Source organism: Salvelinus alpinus, chromosome 3 (assembly GCF_045679555.1).
Source record: "Salvelinus alpinus chromosome 3, SLU_Salpinus.1, whole genome shotgun sequence".
Classification (NCBI taxonomy): Eukaryota; Metazoa; Chordata; class Actinopteri; order Salmoniformes; family Salmonidae; genus Salvelinus; species Salvelinus alpinus.
In genome coordinates, this window is record NC_092088.1 from 66,744,016 (window position 1) to 66,757,903 (window position 13,888).

Here is a 13,888-nt window from a genome sequence, read left to right on the forward strand (position 1 = left end):
TTAGGCCCTAATCTATGGATTTCACATGACTGGGCAGGGGTGCAGCCATAGGTGGGCCTTGGAGGGCATAGGCCCACCCACTGGGGAGCCAGGCCCAGCCAATCAGAATTAGTTTTCCCCCACAAAAGGGCTTTATTACAGACAAAAATACCCTTCAGCACCACCTCAGATGATCCTGTGGGTGAAGAAGTCAGATGTGGAGGTCCTGTGCTGGCATGGTTACACGAGGTCTGCGGTTGAAAGGCCGGTTGGACGTACTGCTAAATACTCTAAAACGACGTTGGAGTCAGCTTATGATAGAGAAATTAACATTAAATTATCTGGCAACAGCTCAGTTGGACATTCCTGTAGCCAGCATGCCAATTGCACACTCCCTCAAAACTTGAGACATCTTTTGCATTGTGTTGTGTGACAAACTGCACATGTTAAAGTGGCCTTTTATTGTCCCAAGCACAAGGTGCACCTGTGTAATGATCATGCTGTTTAATCAGCTTCTTGATATGACACACCTGTCAGGTTGATGGATTATCTTGGTAAAGGAGAAATGCTCACTAACAGGGATGTAAACAAATTTGTGCACACAATTTGAGAGAAATAAGCTTTTTGTACATATGGAACATTTTGGGGATTTTCTTTTTCAGCTGATGAAACATGGGACCAACTCTTTACATGTTGCGTTTATATTTTTGTTCAGTTTCAAAATGTTATATGAATGGTGACAGTTCCAATGATATAGAAATATTGCTATATCAATACATTTTCAAATATATTGTGAATAATACATGTATAATATGGTCTCAACACTGTATACATTACCAAAAAATATCTCAAATATATATTATTTATATATTATGTAGAATATATTTTAGCATATTGTTACTCTAATATATTCCACAATACATTTAACAAAATGTAAATATATTCAAGATATACAGTACATTTGGAAAGTATTCAGACCCCTTGACTTTTTCCACATTTTGTTACGTTACAGCCTTATTCTAAAATTGATCAAATAAAAAAAATCCTCATCAATCAACACACAATGTCCCATAATGACAAAACAAAAACAGAAATACCTTATTTACATAAGTATTCAGACACTTTGCTATGAGACTCGAAATTGTGCTCAGGTTCATCCGGTTTCCATTCATCATCCTTGAGACGTTTCTACAACTTCATTGGAGTCCACCTGTGGTCAGTTCAATTGTTTCGACATGATTTGGAAAGGCACACACCTGTTTATATAGAGTAAGGTCCCACAGTTGACATTGCATGTCAGAGCAAAAACCAAGCCGTGAGGTCGAAGGAATTGTCGATAGAGCTCAGAGAGAAGGAATTGTCCGTAGAGCTCCGAGACCGGATTGTGTGGAGGCACAGATCTGGGGAAGGGTACCACAATTTCTGCAGCATTGCAGGTCCCCAAGAACATCATTCTTAAATGGAAGAAGTTTGGAGCCAGTAAGGCTCTTCCAAGAGCGGGCCTTTGTCAAGGCAAGAACCCGATGGTCACTCTGAAAGAGCTCCAGTGTTCCTTTGTGGAGATGGGAGAACCTTCCAGAAGGACAACCATCTCTGCAGTACTCCACCAATAAAGCCTTTATGGTAGAGAGGCCAGACGGAAGCTACTGCTCGGTAAAAGGCACAAGAAATCCCGCTTGGAGTTTGCCTAAAGGACTCTCAGACCATGAGAAACAAGATTGTCTGGTCTGATGTAACCAAGATTGAACTCTTTGGCCTGAATGCCAAGCGTCACGTCTGGAGGAAACCTGGCACCATCACTACTGTGAAGCATGGTGGTGGCAGCATCATGCTGTGGGGATGTTTTTCAGCGGCAGGGACTGGGGGACTAGTCAGGATCAAAGGAAATATTAACGGAGCAAAGTACAGCGAGATCCTTGATGAAAACCTGGTCCAGAGCGCTCAGGACCTCAGACTGGGGCAATGGTTCACCTTCCAACAGGACAACAACTCTCAGCACACAGCTAAGACAATGCAGGAGTTGCTTCGGGACAAGTCTCAATGTCCTTGAGTGGCCCAGCGAGAGCCCGGATTTGAACCCGATCGAACATCTCTGGAGAGAACTGAAAAAGGCTGTGCAGCGACCCTCCCCATCCAACCTGACAGAGATTGAGAGGATCTGCAGAGAATGAGACAAACTCCCCAAATACATGTGCCAAGCTTGTAGCGTCATACCCAACAAGACACAAGGCTGTACTCACTGCCAAAGGTGCTTCAACAAAGTACTGAGTAAAGAGTCTGAATACTTATGTAAATGTGATATTGCCATTTTTGTTTTGTAATAAATTTGCAAAAATGTCAAAATTGTTTTTGCTTTGTCATTATGGGGTATTATGTGTAGATTGATTAGGGAAAAAACAATTTAATCCATTTTAGAATAAGGCTGTAATGTAACAAAATGTGGAAAAGTGAAGGGGTCTGAATACTTTCCGAATGTACTGTAATATATTTAATTTCTGTAAGGTCTCCCCTGCAATACATTTCTGCCATTTGTCCGGCTTCAATTTTAGTGCCTTTAATGTGACATTCTGTAAAAACTCAACCCTCTCAACCTTCCATGTCATCCTAGTTCTGACAACCACTGTCAGCTGTTTGCTAGCTAGCTATTCCCTGATTTTCGGTGAACATCAATCTTACTAGCTAGCTAGACATCAAAACTTCAACTGACAAAACGTTGTCCTAAAAATTCACCCATTCCAAATGCTTTTGTTCTGCTTGTCAATCAGCTCAAAAGGCTGGTGCTATGAAACGTGGACCATATATCACCGTGTCTTTGTGTCTAGTGTGGTTTATATCCAACGTCAAAATAAAGTTTTTACTGAGTTTAACCTCACTTGCCAAGTCAAATCTTAAACAAAGAAAGGAAAAATGAGACTAGCATTGGAGATATATTTTTGATAATCTGAAATCAAATGAACAAAAACATGATGGCATAATAAGGGCATAACAGCACAAACCTTTATGATACAAAACAAACAATAAATGATGTGCATTATAGGTAAATAAACGTATATAATTCAAGCTCGACTTGCATTTCATAATCAGTACATTGAGAACATAACAATTGTCGATTAATTTATTTGCCATTATAAAAACTAAATCACAGCCCTCCAAAGAGCACATTGATGACAGAAATGCATCTCTTATAACACATTTGTAACAGACAGCACACAACTGTATAACACTGTAATAAGGTCTTAATAGACCTTAGGTCTTCTATTTATTCACCAAATCCTTTCTCTGCAAACATATTGCTGCTTGTACAAAAGTACTTTTAATTGTCACAATATCAGAATAAAAGACTGAATAGTTCAACCCGAAACAAAGTGATATGTTATGATCCTTTGTCTACCTCTCACCTTCATTTCTTTCTCCCCCTTCCGCCATTCCTCCTCCTTCCACGTGACTGTGCAGTTGCAGTAACAGAGGTATCAACACAAAAAAACTAAATGAAGAGCAGAACTAATACAGTGATGGCAGCAGAGAAAGGCTTTGGGCAGAGACAGTTTTATGCAACTATTCTGCCGACTCAGCTCCCATATCTCAAACCCTGGCTCACTGACACAGCCCAATTACTAGTGATGCAGGAATAAAATCGGTACGGTTACATATCAGGATATTATTTTTGATGATGTATCATATCGTTTGACAATATGGCAATAATACTGTTGCGCTAGTTGGCTTAACCTGCACCAAAACTCATGTATAGCTTGTTCGCCATCTTCTTTTGAAATAGGGAGCCAATTTGTTTTCAGCACTTTCATTTCCATGACTGATCAAAACTCGTTATCTCATGGCTCTCTTGTCCCTCTGCAGCAGACATATCCTGAGAAATATGTTTGGAATATCGAATCGCAAAATCACAGTATCGAATCTCAATACATATAGAATCGTGAGAATCGCAATACATATCGTATCGGCACCTAAGTAGCGTGATATTGCATTGTGAGGTCAGTCCCTGGCAATTCCTATCAATTACCTTTAAACAAACATGGAACCAAAGAAAGAGAGAAACAGAGACAGAGACAGAGAGACAGAGACAGAGACAGAGAGACAGAGACAGAGAGACAGAGACAGAGAGACAGAGACAGAGAGACAGAGACAGAGAGACAGAGACAGAGAGACAGAGACAGAGACAGAGAGAGGAGAAACAGTGGTGGTTTGTTATGAGAACCCTTCAGAAAGAAATGTTCTGTAGTTACAACAGCACTATGACAAGAACCCTCAGAAAAGAGGTTTGTGTAAAAATAGGTTAATGTTGCCTTTCTCTGTAAATTTTTATCAAAGCATAATATTGCATTATGTAACTTCCTGTAGAGGGCGCTGAAAAAGGACATCTAATCCTCTCTGCATTCCTGTCCCAACCCTGTGCCCCTTCATAATCCTTCCCCTCCAGTGTTTGTGAATCTGAAGAAAACAAGATCAATATGATGACAGCGTCCACCTAGACTTTCAACAGGCTTTTGGGATCTTCTGCTTTCTTGTGTATACAGTTCCATAGGTCCATAGTTCAGGTCCATGGGCACAAACACTGGGCTGTAGAATAGAGTGAGGCCTGCTCCTCCTGCTGAAGTGCTGGAGCCTGGGTCTTTTCTACAGACTTGTCAGGGCAGACACCTTCTTCTTCCGTGCTGCCAGCATCTCGTAGAAGGGGTCCCTGCTGATGGCTTTTCTACATTAAGAGAGGGGAGAGCAATATGAATTTAACTCTTTGTCATGAGACTAGAGCAGGATCATACAGATGAAGGATAGGACATGACTTGGAAGAAATAAGAACCAAAACTCTCTCCTTTCTCCCAAAGTGTGCACTTGTTCACTTCCCGGAATGGATTTGAAAGTAAATGACTGGTACAGTTGAAGTCGGAAGTTTACATACACTTAGGTTGGAGTCATTAAAACTCGTTTTTCAACCACTCCACAAATTTCTTGTTAACAAACTATAGTTTTGGCAAGTCGGTTAGGACATCTACTTTATGCATGACATGACACAAGTAATTTTCCCAACAATTTTTACAGACAGATTATTTCACTTATTCACTGTATCACAATTCCAGTGGGTCAGAAGTTTACATACACTAAGTTGCCTGTGCCTTTAAACAGCTTGGAAAATTCCAGAAAATGATGTCATGGCTTTAGAAGCTTCTGATAGGCTAATTGACATCATTTGAGTCAATTGGAGGTGTATCTGTGGAGGTATTTAAAGGCCTACCTTCAAACTCAGTGCCTCTTTGCTTAACATCATGGGAAAATCAAAAGAAATCAGCCAAGACCTCAGAAAACAAATGTAGACCTACACAAGTCTGGTTCATCCTTGGGAGCAATTTCCAAACACCTGAAGGTACCACGTTCATCTGTACAAACAATACTGTGCAAGTATAAACACCATGGGACCACGCAGCCATCATACCGCTCAGGAAGGAGACGCGTTCTGTCTCCTAGAAATGAACGTAATTTTGTGTGAAAAGTGCAAATCAATCCCAGAACAACAGCAAAGGGTCTTGTGAAAATGCTGGAGGAAATAGGCACAAAAATAACTATATCCACAGTAAAACGAGTCCTATATCGACATAACCTGAAAGGCCGCTCAGCAAGGAAGAAGCCACTGCTCCAAAACCGCCATAAAAAAGCCAGACTACGGTTTGCAACTGCACATGGGGACGAAGATCATACTTTTTGGAGAAATGTCCTCTGGTCTGATGAAACAAAAATAGAACTGTTTGGCCATAATGACCATCGTCATGTTTGGAGGAAAAAGGGGGAGGCTTGCAAGCCGAAGAACATCTTCCCAACCGTGAAGCACGGGGGTGGCAGCATCGTGTTGTGGGGGTGCTTTGCTGCAGGAGGGACTGGTGCACTTCACAAAATAGATGGCATTATGAGGAAGGAAAATTATGTGGATATATTGAAGCAACATCTCAAGACATCAGTCAGGAAGTTAAAGCTTGGTCGCAAATGGGTCTTCCAAATGGACAATGACCTCAAGCATACTTCCAAAGTTGTGGCAAAATGGCTTAAGGACAACAAAGTCAAGGTATTGGAGTGGCCATCACAAAGCCCTGACCTCAATCCTATAGACAATTTGTGGGCAGAACTGACAAAGCGTGTGCGAGCAAGGAGGCCTACAAACCCGACTCCGTTACAACATCTCTGTCAGGAGGAATGGGCCAAAATTCACCAAACGTATTGTGGGAAGCTTGTGGAAGGCTACCCGAAACGTTTGACCCAAGTTAAACAATTTAAATGCAATGCTACCAAATACTAATTGAGTGTATGTAAACTTTTGACCCACTGGAAATGTGATGAAATAAATAAAAGCTTAAATAAATCCTCTCTACTATTATTCTGACATTTCACATTCTTAAAATAAGTGGTGATCCTAACTGACCTAAGACAGGGAATTTTTACTTGGATTAAATGTCAGGAATTGTGAAAAACTGAGTTTAAATGTATTTGGCTAAGGCATATGTAAACTTCCGACTTCAACTGTATATGGAAAGTCCCTCTAGCGCATGCCTACACAAATCCAATGGTGTTTTTTTAATGCATATACACTTCAGGAAGAATGAGAGGTTAATGGGACACCGCCAAGAATTCACTTTATGCTGGTGATCCACTCCTCCTTTTCCTCGGCTGTGGGGGCGGAGATTCGATAGAAAGTGTGGTTGCCCTCGACAACACGTCCGTCCGCCTCGGTCTTACATGCCTTGATCACCTGATCCCTGTGGTCCGGGATGAACAGCTCAAAACAGTTCTGAGAGAGAGAGATGTGACTCAGAGGCTTTTAAAAGGAAACAGGAAGAAAGAGCACAGGAAAAGAGGGAGAAAGATAGTAACTTACTGGTTTCTTGGAGTCGTCCACCTCTCTAATACTCAGATTCTCCAGAGGGATGATACCCCTAGGCTCCTTATCCTGGAGGGAGGGAGGAGTGAGAAATGAGAAAGCACAGCGAGAGCATTACAGCTCACAACTGGTACATTGCATGTCATGGAGAAAAAAGCATAACAGAAAAAGAGAGAGGAATAGAAAGAGAGAGCAACTCACAGTAGTGTACTCAAAGTAGTACAGGCAGTTGTCTGTGAGGATGAACCATCGTCTCTTCCACGTCTTCACACGCCCTCCTGAGGGGGTTAGAGGTTAAAGGTCAGAGTTCAATCAGGATTCATAAGATGAAAGGGTTAGAACAAGCAAAATCCACTGATTAAAAAGGTGCCCCTAGACAGTCCAGACAGATAGATGGCAGCACATACATCAGCCAGTACCAGGCAGGAGGCTATGGACGCATTCCAGGTAGCCTTTAATGCAGTCATGCTTCTCAGAAGACACAGCATGATGGCAACAAAGTCGACCATGAATGCAATGCATTAGTTGAGATCATACAGAATGATAGAGGACTCTTCTTTGTATCTGTCCCATTATGGCGTCTATAAGTGCACAGGCAGTGCCATTGAGGCCATCTCCATTTTGAAGTAGTACATTTTCTTCTTCTACTACTACTACTACTTCTGTGAGTTGCTAAACAAACTGAAAGGGTGCATACTGCCACCTGGAGTGTGTTTGAACAGGTATAATGGTTGCTGATTTACTGCCACCTGCAGTTATGGAATATTTGCTCACGAGTATAAATCATTAGCTGATCCCTCCTGATGACCCGGATGGAATTATGTGATCATTTTTTAACCCATAGGAAGTCCCACCCAGTTGACTACTTCAAAATGGTAAAAGTCCTCAATTGCGCTGCCCATGCTGCAACGGGCTTTTGAGCACTAGAGTCCTCTATATATCTCTATGGTTGAGATACTGATTGGATGGTAGGGTTAGGTTTAAAGGTTGTTTGCGTTGAAGTCAATGACATCTTGCACAGATTAAAGAGCAGATAAATCACATCTTACCAACAATTAAAAACCATTTCATTCTTTATAATGAAATCATAGTTAACAATATATTTTCATTGGACAAAAACTTGGGTTGCATGGCAGAGTATGGGAAGCAGCACCAAGAAGCAAAGCACATACAGGCTGAGGAGGTTAACGCCTTGATCACACCGATAGCATTATTACGCAAAATAGTAAGCAGCATCATCTGGATATGTGTGCAACAAAAGTTCAACATTCACCTTCTGCTACCATTTCTGTCAAGCCGTCTACGCATACAGTTTGACGCATATGTTCCATAAATCCAACGTATGCACCACACAGAACCCACTACGATGCAATGCTGCAAGGCAAATGCAGCGTTCGATTGGAAATTAATGTACTTCTAGTGTACCAAAATGACGCTGTTGGTATGATGAAGGCGTCAGGCTTCCAATCCATAAATACATATTTACATACCTCCTGGAGACCAAAATCACCCAAAACAAATGAGGAAGAAAAAACACAAAGACAAACTACATTGAGTCATAAATACGTATACCCATTATATAGGCTATATTCTTGGTATGAATGAGAAGGCCAAACAGGAGAGTGTAGTTCTGCATCTGTCCATCCGAGGGAGTGGAAGTATCAATCAAGCTTGCTGTCCTGTGCTCTATAAGACTTTTACAGCAAAGTTGACTCTCTCACCTCGTTTGAGTAGCCAGCCCTCCCGGTCAGGGTTGAAGAAAGTGTGTGTGAGGTCATTCCCATCATCCTCTGGAATTTTAAAGGGCTCGTTCTTTATACCTTCATACAGGTTCTACAGAGAGCACGAGAGAGAGATGGAGATATATATATATATACACACACAGACAGAGATTATATATATATAGAGAGAGAGAGAGAGAGAGAGATTGAAAGCGAGCGATATGGAGAGAGAGCGAGAGAGAGAAAGCGAGTGATATGGAGAGAGAGATATGGAGAGAAAGAGAGAGAGCGATATGTAGAGAGAGAGAAAGCGATATGGAGAGAAAGCGAGAGACACGGAGAGAGAGCGAGAGATACAGAGAGAGAGAGATATGGAGCGAGAGAGAGAGATATGGAGCGAGAGAGAGAAAGAGATATGGAAGGAGATGTGGAGAGCGAGAGAGATATGGAGAGAGAGATATGGAGAGAGAGATATGGAGAGAGAGATACGGAGAGAGAGATGGAAAAAGATATGGCGAGAGAGATATGGCGAGAGAGAGAGATATGGAGCAAGAGAGTGAAAGAGAGATATGGAAGGAGATGTGGAGAGCAAGAGATGGAGAGAGAGAGAGAGATATGGAGAGAGAGAGAGAGAGAGAGAGATGGAGAGAGAGAGAGAGAGATGGAGAGAGAGAGAGAGATATGGAGAGAGATATGGCGAGAGAGAGATATGGTGAGAGAGAGAGAGATATGGCGAGAGAGAGAGAGAAAGGGAGATTATATATATAGAGAGAAACATAGAGAGGGAAATATATATATTTATATGAGAGAGAGAGAAAGAGAGATATGGAGAGGGATACATGAAGAGAGAGAGAGATATGGAGGGAGAGAGATTTGGAAAGAGAGATATGGAAAGAGATAGAAAGGTATGGAAAGAGAGAGAGATCGAGAAAGAAAAAAAATCTAAAAAAATCTTAGATAACTTTCTGGAAAACACATCCACTCACAGTGAAGAAGGCATCAATCTGTCAGTAAAAAAACATCAGCAATATAGTCAGGCAAATGGCAAAAGAAGCACAACTGGATTTATAAAAAACAAACCAAAAAAGACCACAGATGACAACACTATCAAGCCAAAAGCACAGAGACCCAAATAATGGTGAATTACACCTCATGCCTTATTACTGTGAGACTTTAAAACTCTATAAACATACACTCAGAACCAAAAAAGTCCAGTACAACAGCAAGCAGCTGACACTAATTGAGTAGTCCATGAACAAACCATTTTTGGCAAAATTGTAAAACGCCCCAAAAAAAATGAAACTAGAGGAATTAGCAATACAAAATGGTGACATATGGACAACCCATTTTAAAACACTCTACAACACCGTTCAAACTGATACAAACACAGAACAATGCCAAATTCGTGAGAAATTGAATGGATTAGAAAAAGCTATAAAGAACAATCAAAATCCATTGGCCTCCCCAATGACTGACCAGGAGCTCTATAAGAAACTTCAGGCCCTTACATTTAAAAAAGCATGCAGACCTGATGGCATCCTAAATGAGATGCTCAAATTCACTAGTGCAAAATTTCAAATCGCTATATTAAAACTGTTTAATTTTATCCTGACTGTAGGTTATTTTCCTGACATCTGGAATAAAGGACTCATAACCCCAATCTTTAAGAACAGAGACATATTTGACCCTAACAATTACAGATGCATTTGTGTGAACAATAATTTGAGGTTTTCTGTAGTATTATAAATGCAAGAGTTCTAAACTTCCTTAATAAGCACAATGTCTTGAGTAAAAGCCAAATTCGATTTATACCAAAACATTACATGACCAATCATATTTACACCTTACACACCCTGATAGATAAACATGTCCACCAAAATAACACCAAAATTTACGCTTGCTTTATCGACTTCCAAAATGCATTTGATTCTATTTTGCCTACAGGACTGTTCTACAAAGTTATTGAAGGTGGTGTAGGGGGTAAAACATATGACATTATTAAAACTGGCAATATGCGCAGCATAAAAATTGGTAAGAAAATAACATAATAACTATTTAACCAGAGGTGGGGCCTTCGCCAGGTTTGCAATCTGAGCCCCACGCTCTTCAATATTTACATCAACAGTGGTATTCTAGAAAAATCCTCAGACGCTGGTGTTAGTCTCCACAATTGAAAGGTTAAGCGCCTGCACTTTGCAGATGACCTGTGCCTGCTGTCACCCACAGCACATGGCGTACAGCTGAGCCTGGACCTGCTAGAGCAGTACTGCCAGACCTGGGCCCTGGCAGTACACCCAAAAAAGACAAAAATACACTGCTCAAAAAAATAAAGGGAACACTAAAATGACACATCCTAGATCTGAATGAATGAAATATTCTTATTAAATACTTTTTTCTTTACATAGTTGAATGTGCTGACAACAAAATCACACAAAAATTATTAATGGAAATAAAATGTATCAACCCATGGAGGTCTGGATTTGGAGTCACACTCACAATTAAAGTGGAAAACTACACTACAGGCTGATCCAACTTTGATGTAATGTCCTTAAAACAAGTCAAAATGAGGCTCAGTAGTGTGTGTGGCCTCCACGTGCCTGTATGACCTCCCTACAACGCCTGGGCATGCTCCTGATGAGGTGGCGGATGGTCTCCTGAGGGATCTCCTCCCAGACCTGGACTAAAGCATCCGCCAACTCCTGGACAGTCTGTGGTGCAACGTGGCGTTGGTGGATGGAGCGAGACATGATGTCCCAGATGTGCTCAATTGGATTCAGGTCTGGGGAACGGGCGGGCCAGTCCATAGCATCAATGCCTTCCTCTTGCAGGAACTGCTGACACACTCCAGCCACATGAGGTCTAGCATTGTCTTGCATTAGGAGGAACCCAGGGCCAACCGCACCAGCATATGATCTCACAAGGGGTCTGAGGATCTCATCTCGGTACCTAATGGCAGTCAGGCTACCTCTGGCGAGCACATGGAGGGCTGTGCGGACCCACAAAGAAATGCCACCCCACACCATGCCTGACCCACCGCCAAACCGGTCATGCTGGAGGATGTTGCAGGCACAGAACGTTCTCCACGGCGTCTCCAGACTCTGTCACGTCTGTCACATGTGCTCAGTGTGAACCTGCTTTCATCTGGTAAGAGCACAGGGCGCCAGTGGCGAATTTGCCAATCTTGGTGTTCTCTGGCAAATGCCAAACGTCCTGCACGGTGTTGGGCTGTAAGCACAACCCCCACCTGTGGACGTCGGGCCCTCATACCACCCTCATGGAGTCTGTTTCTGACCGTTTGAGCAGACACAATGGAGGTCATTTTGCAGGGCTCTGGCAGTGCTCCTCCAGGTTCCTCCTTGCACAAAGGCGGAGGTATCGGTCCTGCTGCTGGGTTGTTGCCCTCCTACGGCCTCCTCCACGTCTCCTGATGTACTGGCCTGTCTCCTGGTAGCGCCTCCATGCTCTGGACACTACGCTGACAGACACAGCAAACCTTCTTGCCACAGCTCGCATTGATGTGCCATCCTGGATGAGCTGCACTACCTGAGCCACTTGTGTGGGTTGTAGACTCCGTCTCATGCTACCACTAGAGTGAAAGCACCGCCAGCATTCAAAAGCGACCAAAACATCAGCCAGGAAGCATAGGAACTGAGAAGTGGTCTGTGGTCACCACCTGCAGAACCACTCCTTTATTGGGGGTGTCTTGCTAATTGCCTATAATTTCCACCTGTTGTCTATTCCATTTGCACAACAGCATGTGAAATTTATTGTCAATCAGTGTTGCTTCCTAAGTGGACAGTTTGATTTCACAGAAGTGTGATTGACTTGGAGTTACATTGTGTTGTTTAAGTGTTCCCTTTATTTTTTTGAGCAGTGTAATTCATTTTCCAGAGAAGATCCAGATCTCAGGGAATTAGACCAAAGTTCATAATTGGTACAAAATATAGAGTACTGCACACACTACAATTACTACAATTATTTAAAAATAATCTTAACGGGACACCTTAATGAGGCGGTGAATGAACAGAGAGAAAGCACACAGGGCATTCTAAAAAACAAAATCAAATCGAAATACCTCAAATTTGGCGAAAACTAATTGATTGTGTCATTGAACCAATTGCACTATATGGCAGCGAGGTGTGTGGTCCACTTGCAAAACAAGATTCCACCCAATGGGACAAACACCCCATTGAAACCCTGCATGCAGAGTTCTGTAAGATTGTCCAGAGGAAAACTACAAACAATGCATGCAAGGCAGAATTAGGCCAACATCCACAAATATTATTTTTTTAAATCTAAAATACAGTGACCCCCTCTCATATCATTACCAAGCCCTGCAATGCCAAGAGCTGAGCAAAGAGTCCCCTCATCTAGCTGGTCCAGGTTCACAAACCTGTTTTACTAACACACTGAAGCCTCAGGACCAAAAAGCCAATGAATCAGAATAAACCAAATTACAACAGTCAAAACAAAACTACATTACCTATTGGGAAACACAAGCACAAATCAGTGCTATCTGGCACCATGGCAAACTATTTGACCATGGTGACTGATCAAAACCTTAGAAAAACCTTGACAAAGTACATGCTCAATGTGTCAGGTTTTGGCCAAGACTGTTCGGGTTTTGGTCACTAGATGTCCCCATTGCACCTTTTTTGTACCTTTTGTTTTTCTTGCTCTAATTATTGTTTGCACCTGTAGGTCATTCCCTTGTTAGTATTTAAACCCTGTGTGTTCCTTAGTTCCTTGCTCAGTGTTTGTAAGTTAGCACCCAGCCCCAGCCCAAGCCTTGTTTTATTCAGAGATTTCTCTTGTTGGATTTTCCAGAGGTTCTCTGGTTTAGTTCTTGTGTATTATTTGAGTAGTCTTTTGAGGTTTGTTTTTCCCTGCTGTTTTTTACCACTTTGTGAAGTTTCTTTTGTATTTTGGAGGATTTCCATTTTGTGCCTTTTGGCTTTATTTTTGGACATTGTGGATTTAGTTTCTTTGCCTGAAGATTTTGTTCTTTATTAAACCACTATCGCTAGTACTGCTGTGTCTGCCTCATCTTCTGGGTTCTGACGATTATTAGTGACTGTTTCTCGCACCGGGTCCTGACACAATGAGCACAGCCTTGTCATCGAGAAGGATAGACACAGGAAACCTGGCTCCCTGTAGAGGAAAGGCTGTGCAACCACTACACCACAGCAGAACCTGAGACAGAGCTGCATTTCCTGACAAAATGTCCAAAATATAAAACAAATAGTGTTTCCTTATTCAAGGTTTCAAAGACCTCTCTTATGAGAATAGGCTACCCGTCCTGTTGGGA

At 42.0% G+C, this 13,888-nt stretch overlaps 1 protein-coding gene across 1 annotated transcript in view; it reads right to left on the reverse strand.

Annotated features, from left to right (window-relative positions):
* Nucleotides 1-2,893: 2,893 nt before the first annotated feature.
* The window catches only part of LOC139571186 (cytohesin-1-like), a 62,846-nt gene continuing 51,851 nt past the window's right edge, over nucleotides 2,894-13,888 (reverse strand). Inside the window, exons 9-14 of the mRNA XM_071393802.1 lie at nucleotides 8,581-8,692; nucleotides 8,350-8,352; nucleotides 7,061-7,137; nucleotides 6,857-6,928; nucleotides 6,615-6,769; nucleotides 2,894-4,690 (exon numbers count right to left, since the gene is read on the reverse strand). Of these exons, the coding sequence (XP_071249903.1) occupies nucleotides 4,612-4,690; nucleotides 6,615-6,769; nucleotides 6,857-6,928; nucleotides 7,061-7,137; nucleotides 8,350-8,352; nucleotides 8,581-8,692 (498 nt within the window). The 3' untranslated portion in view covers nucleotides 2,894-4,611. The remainder of the gene's footprint in view (nucleotides 4,691-6,614; nucleotides 6,770-6,856; nucleotides 6,929-7,060; nucleotides 7,138-8,349; nucleotides 8,353-8,580; nucleotides 8,693-13,888) is intronic.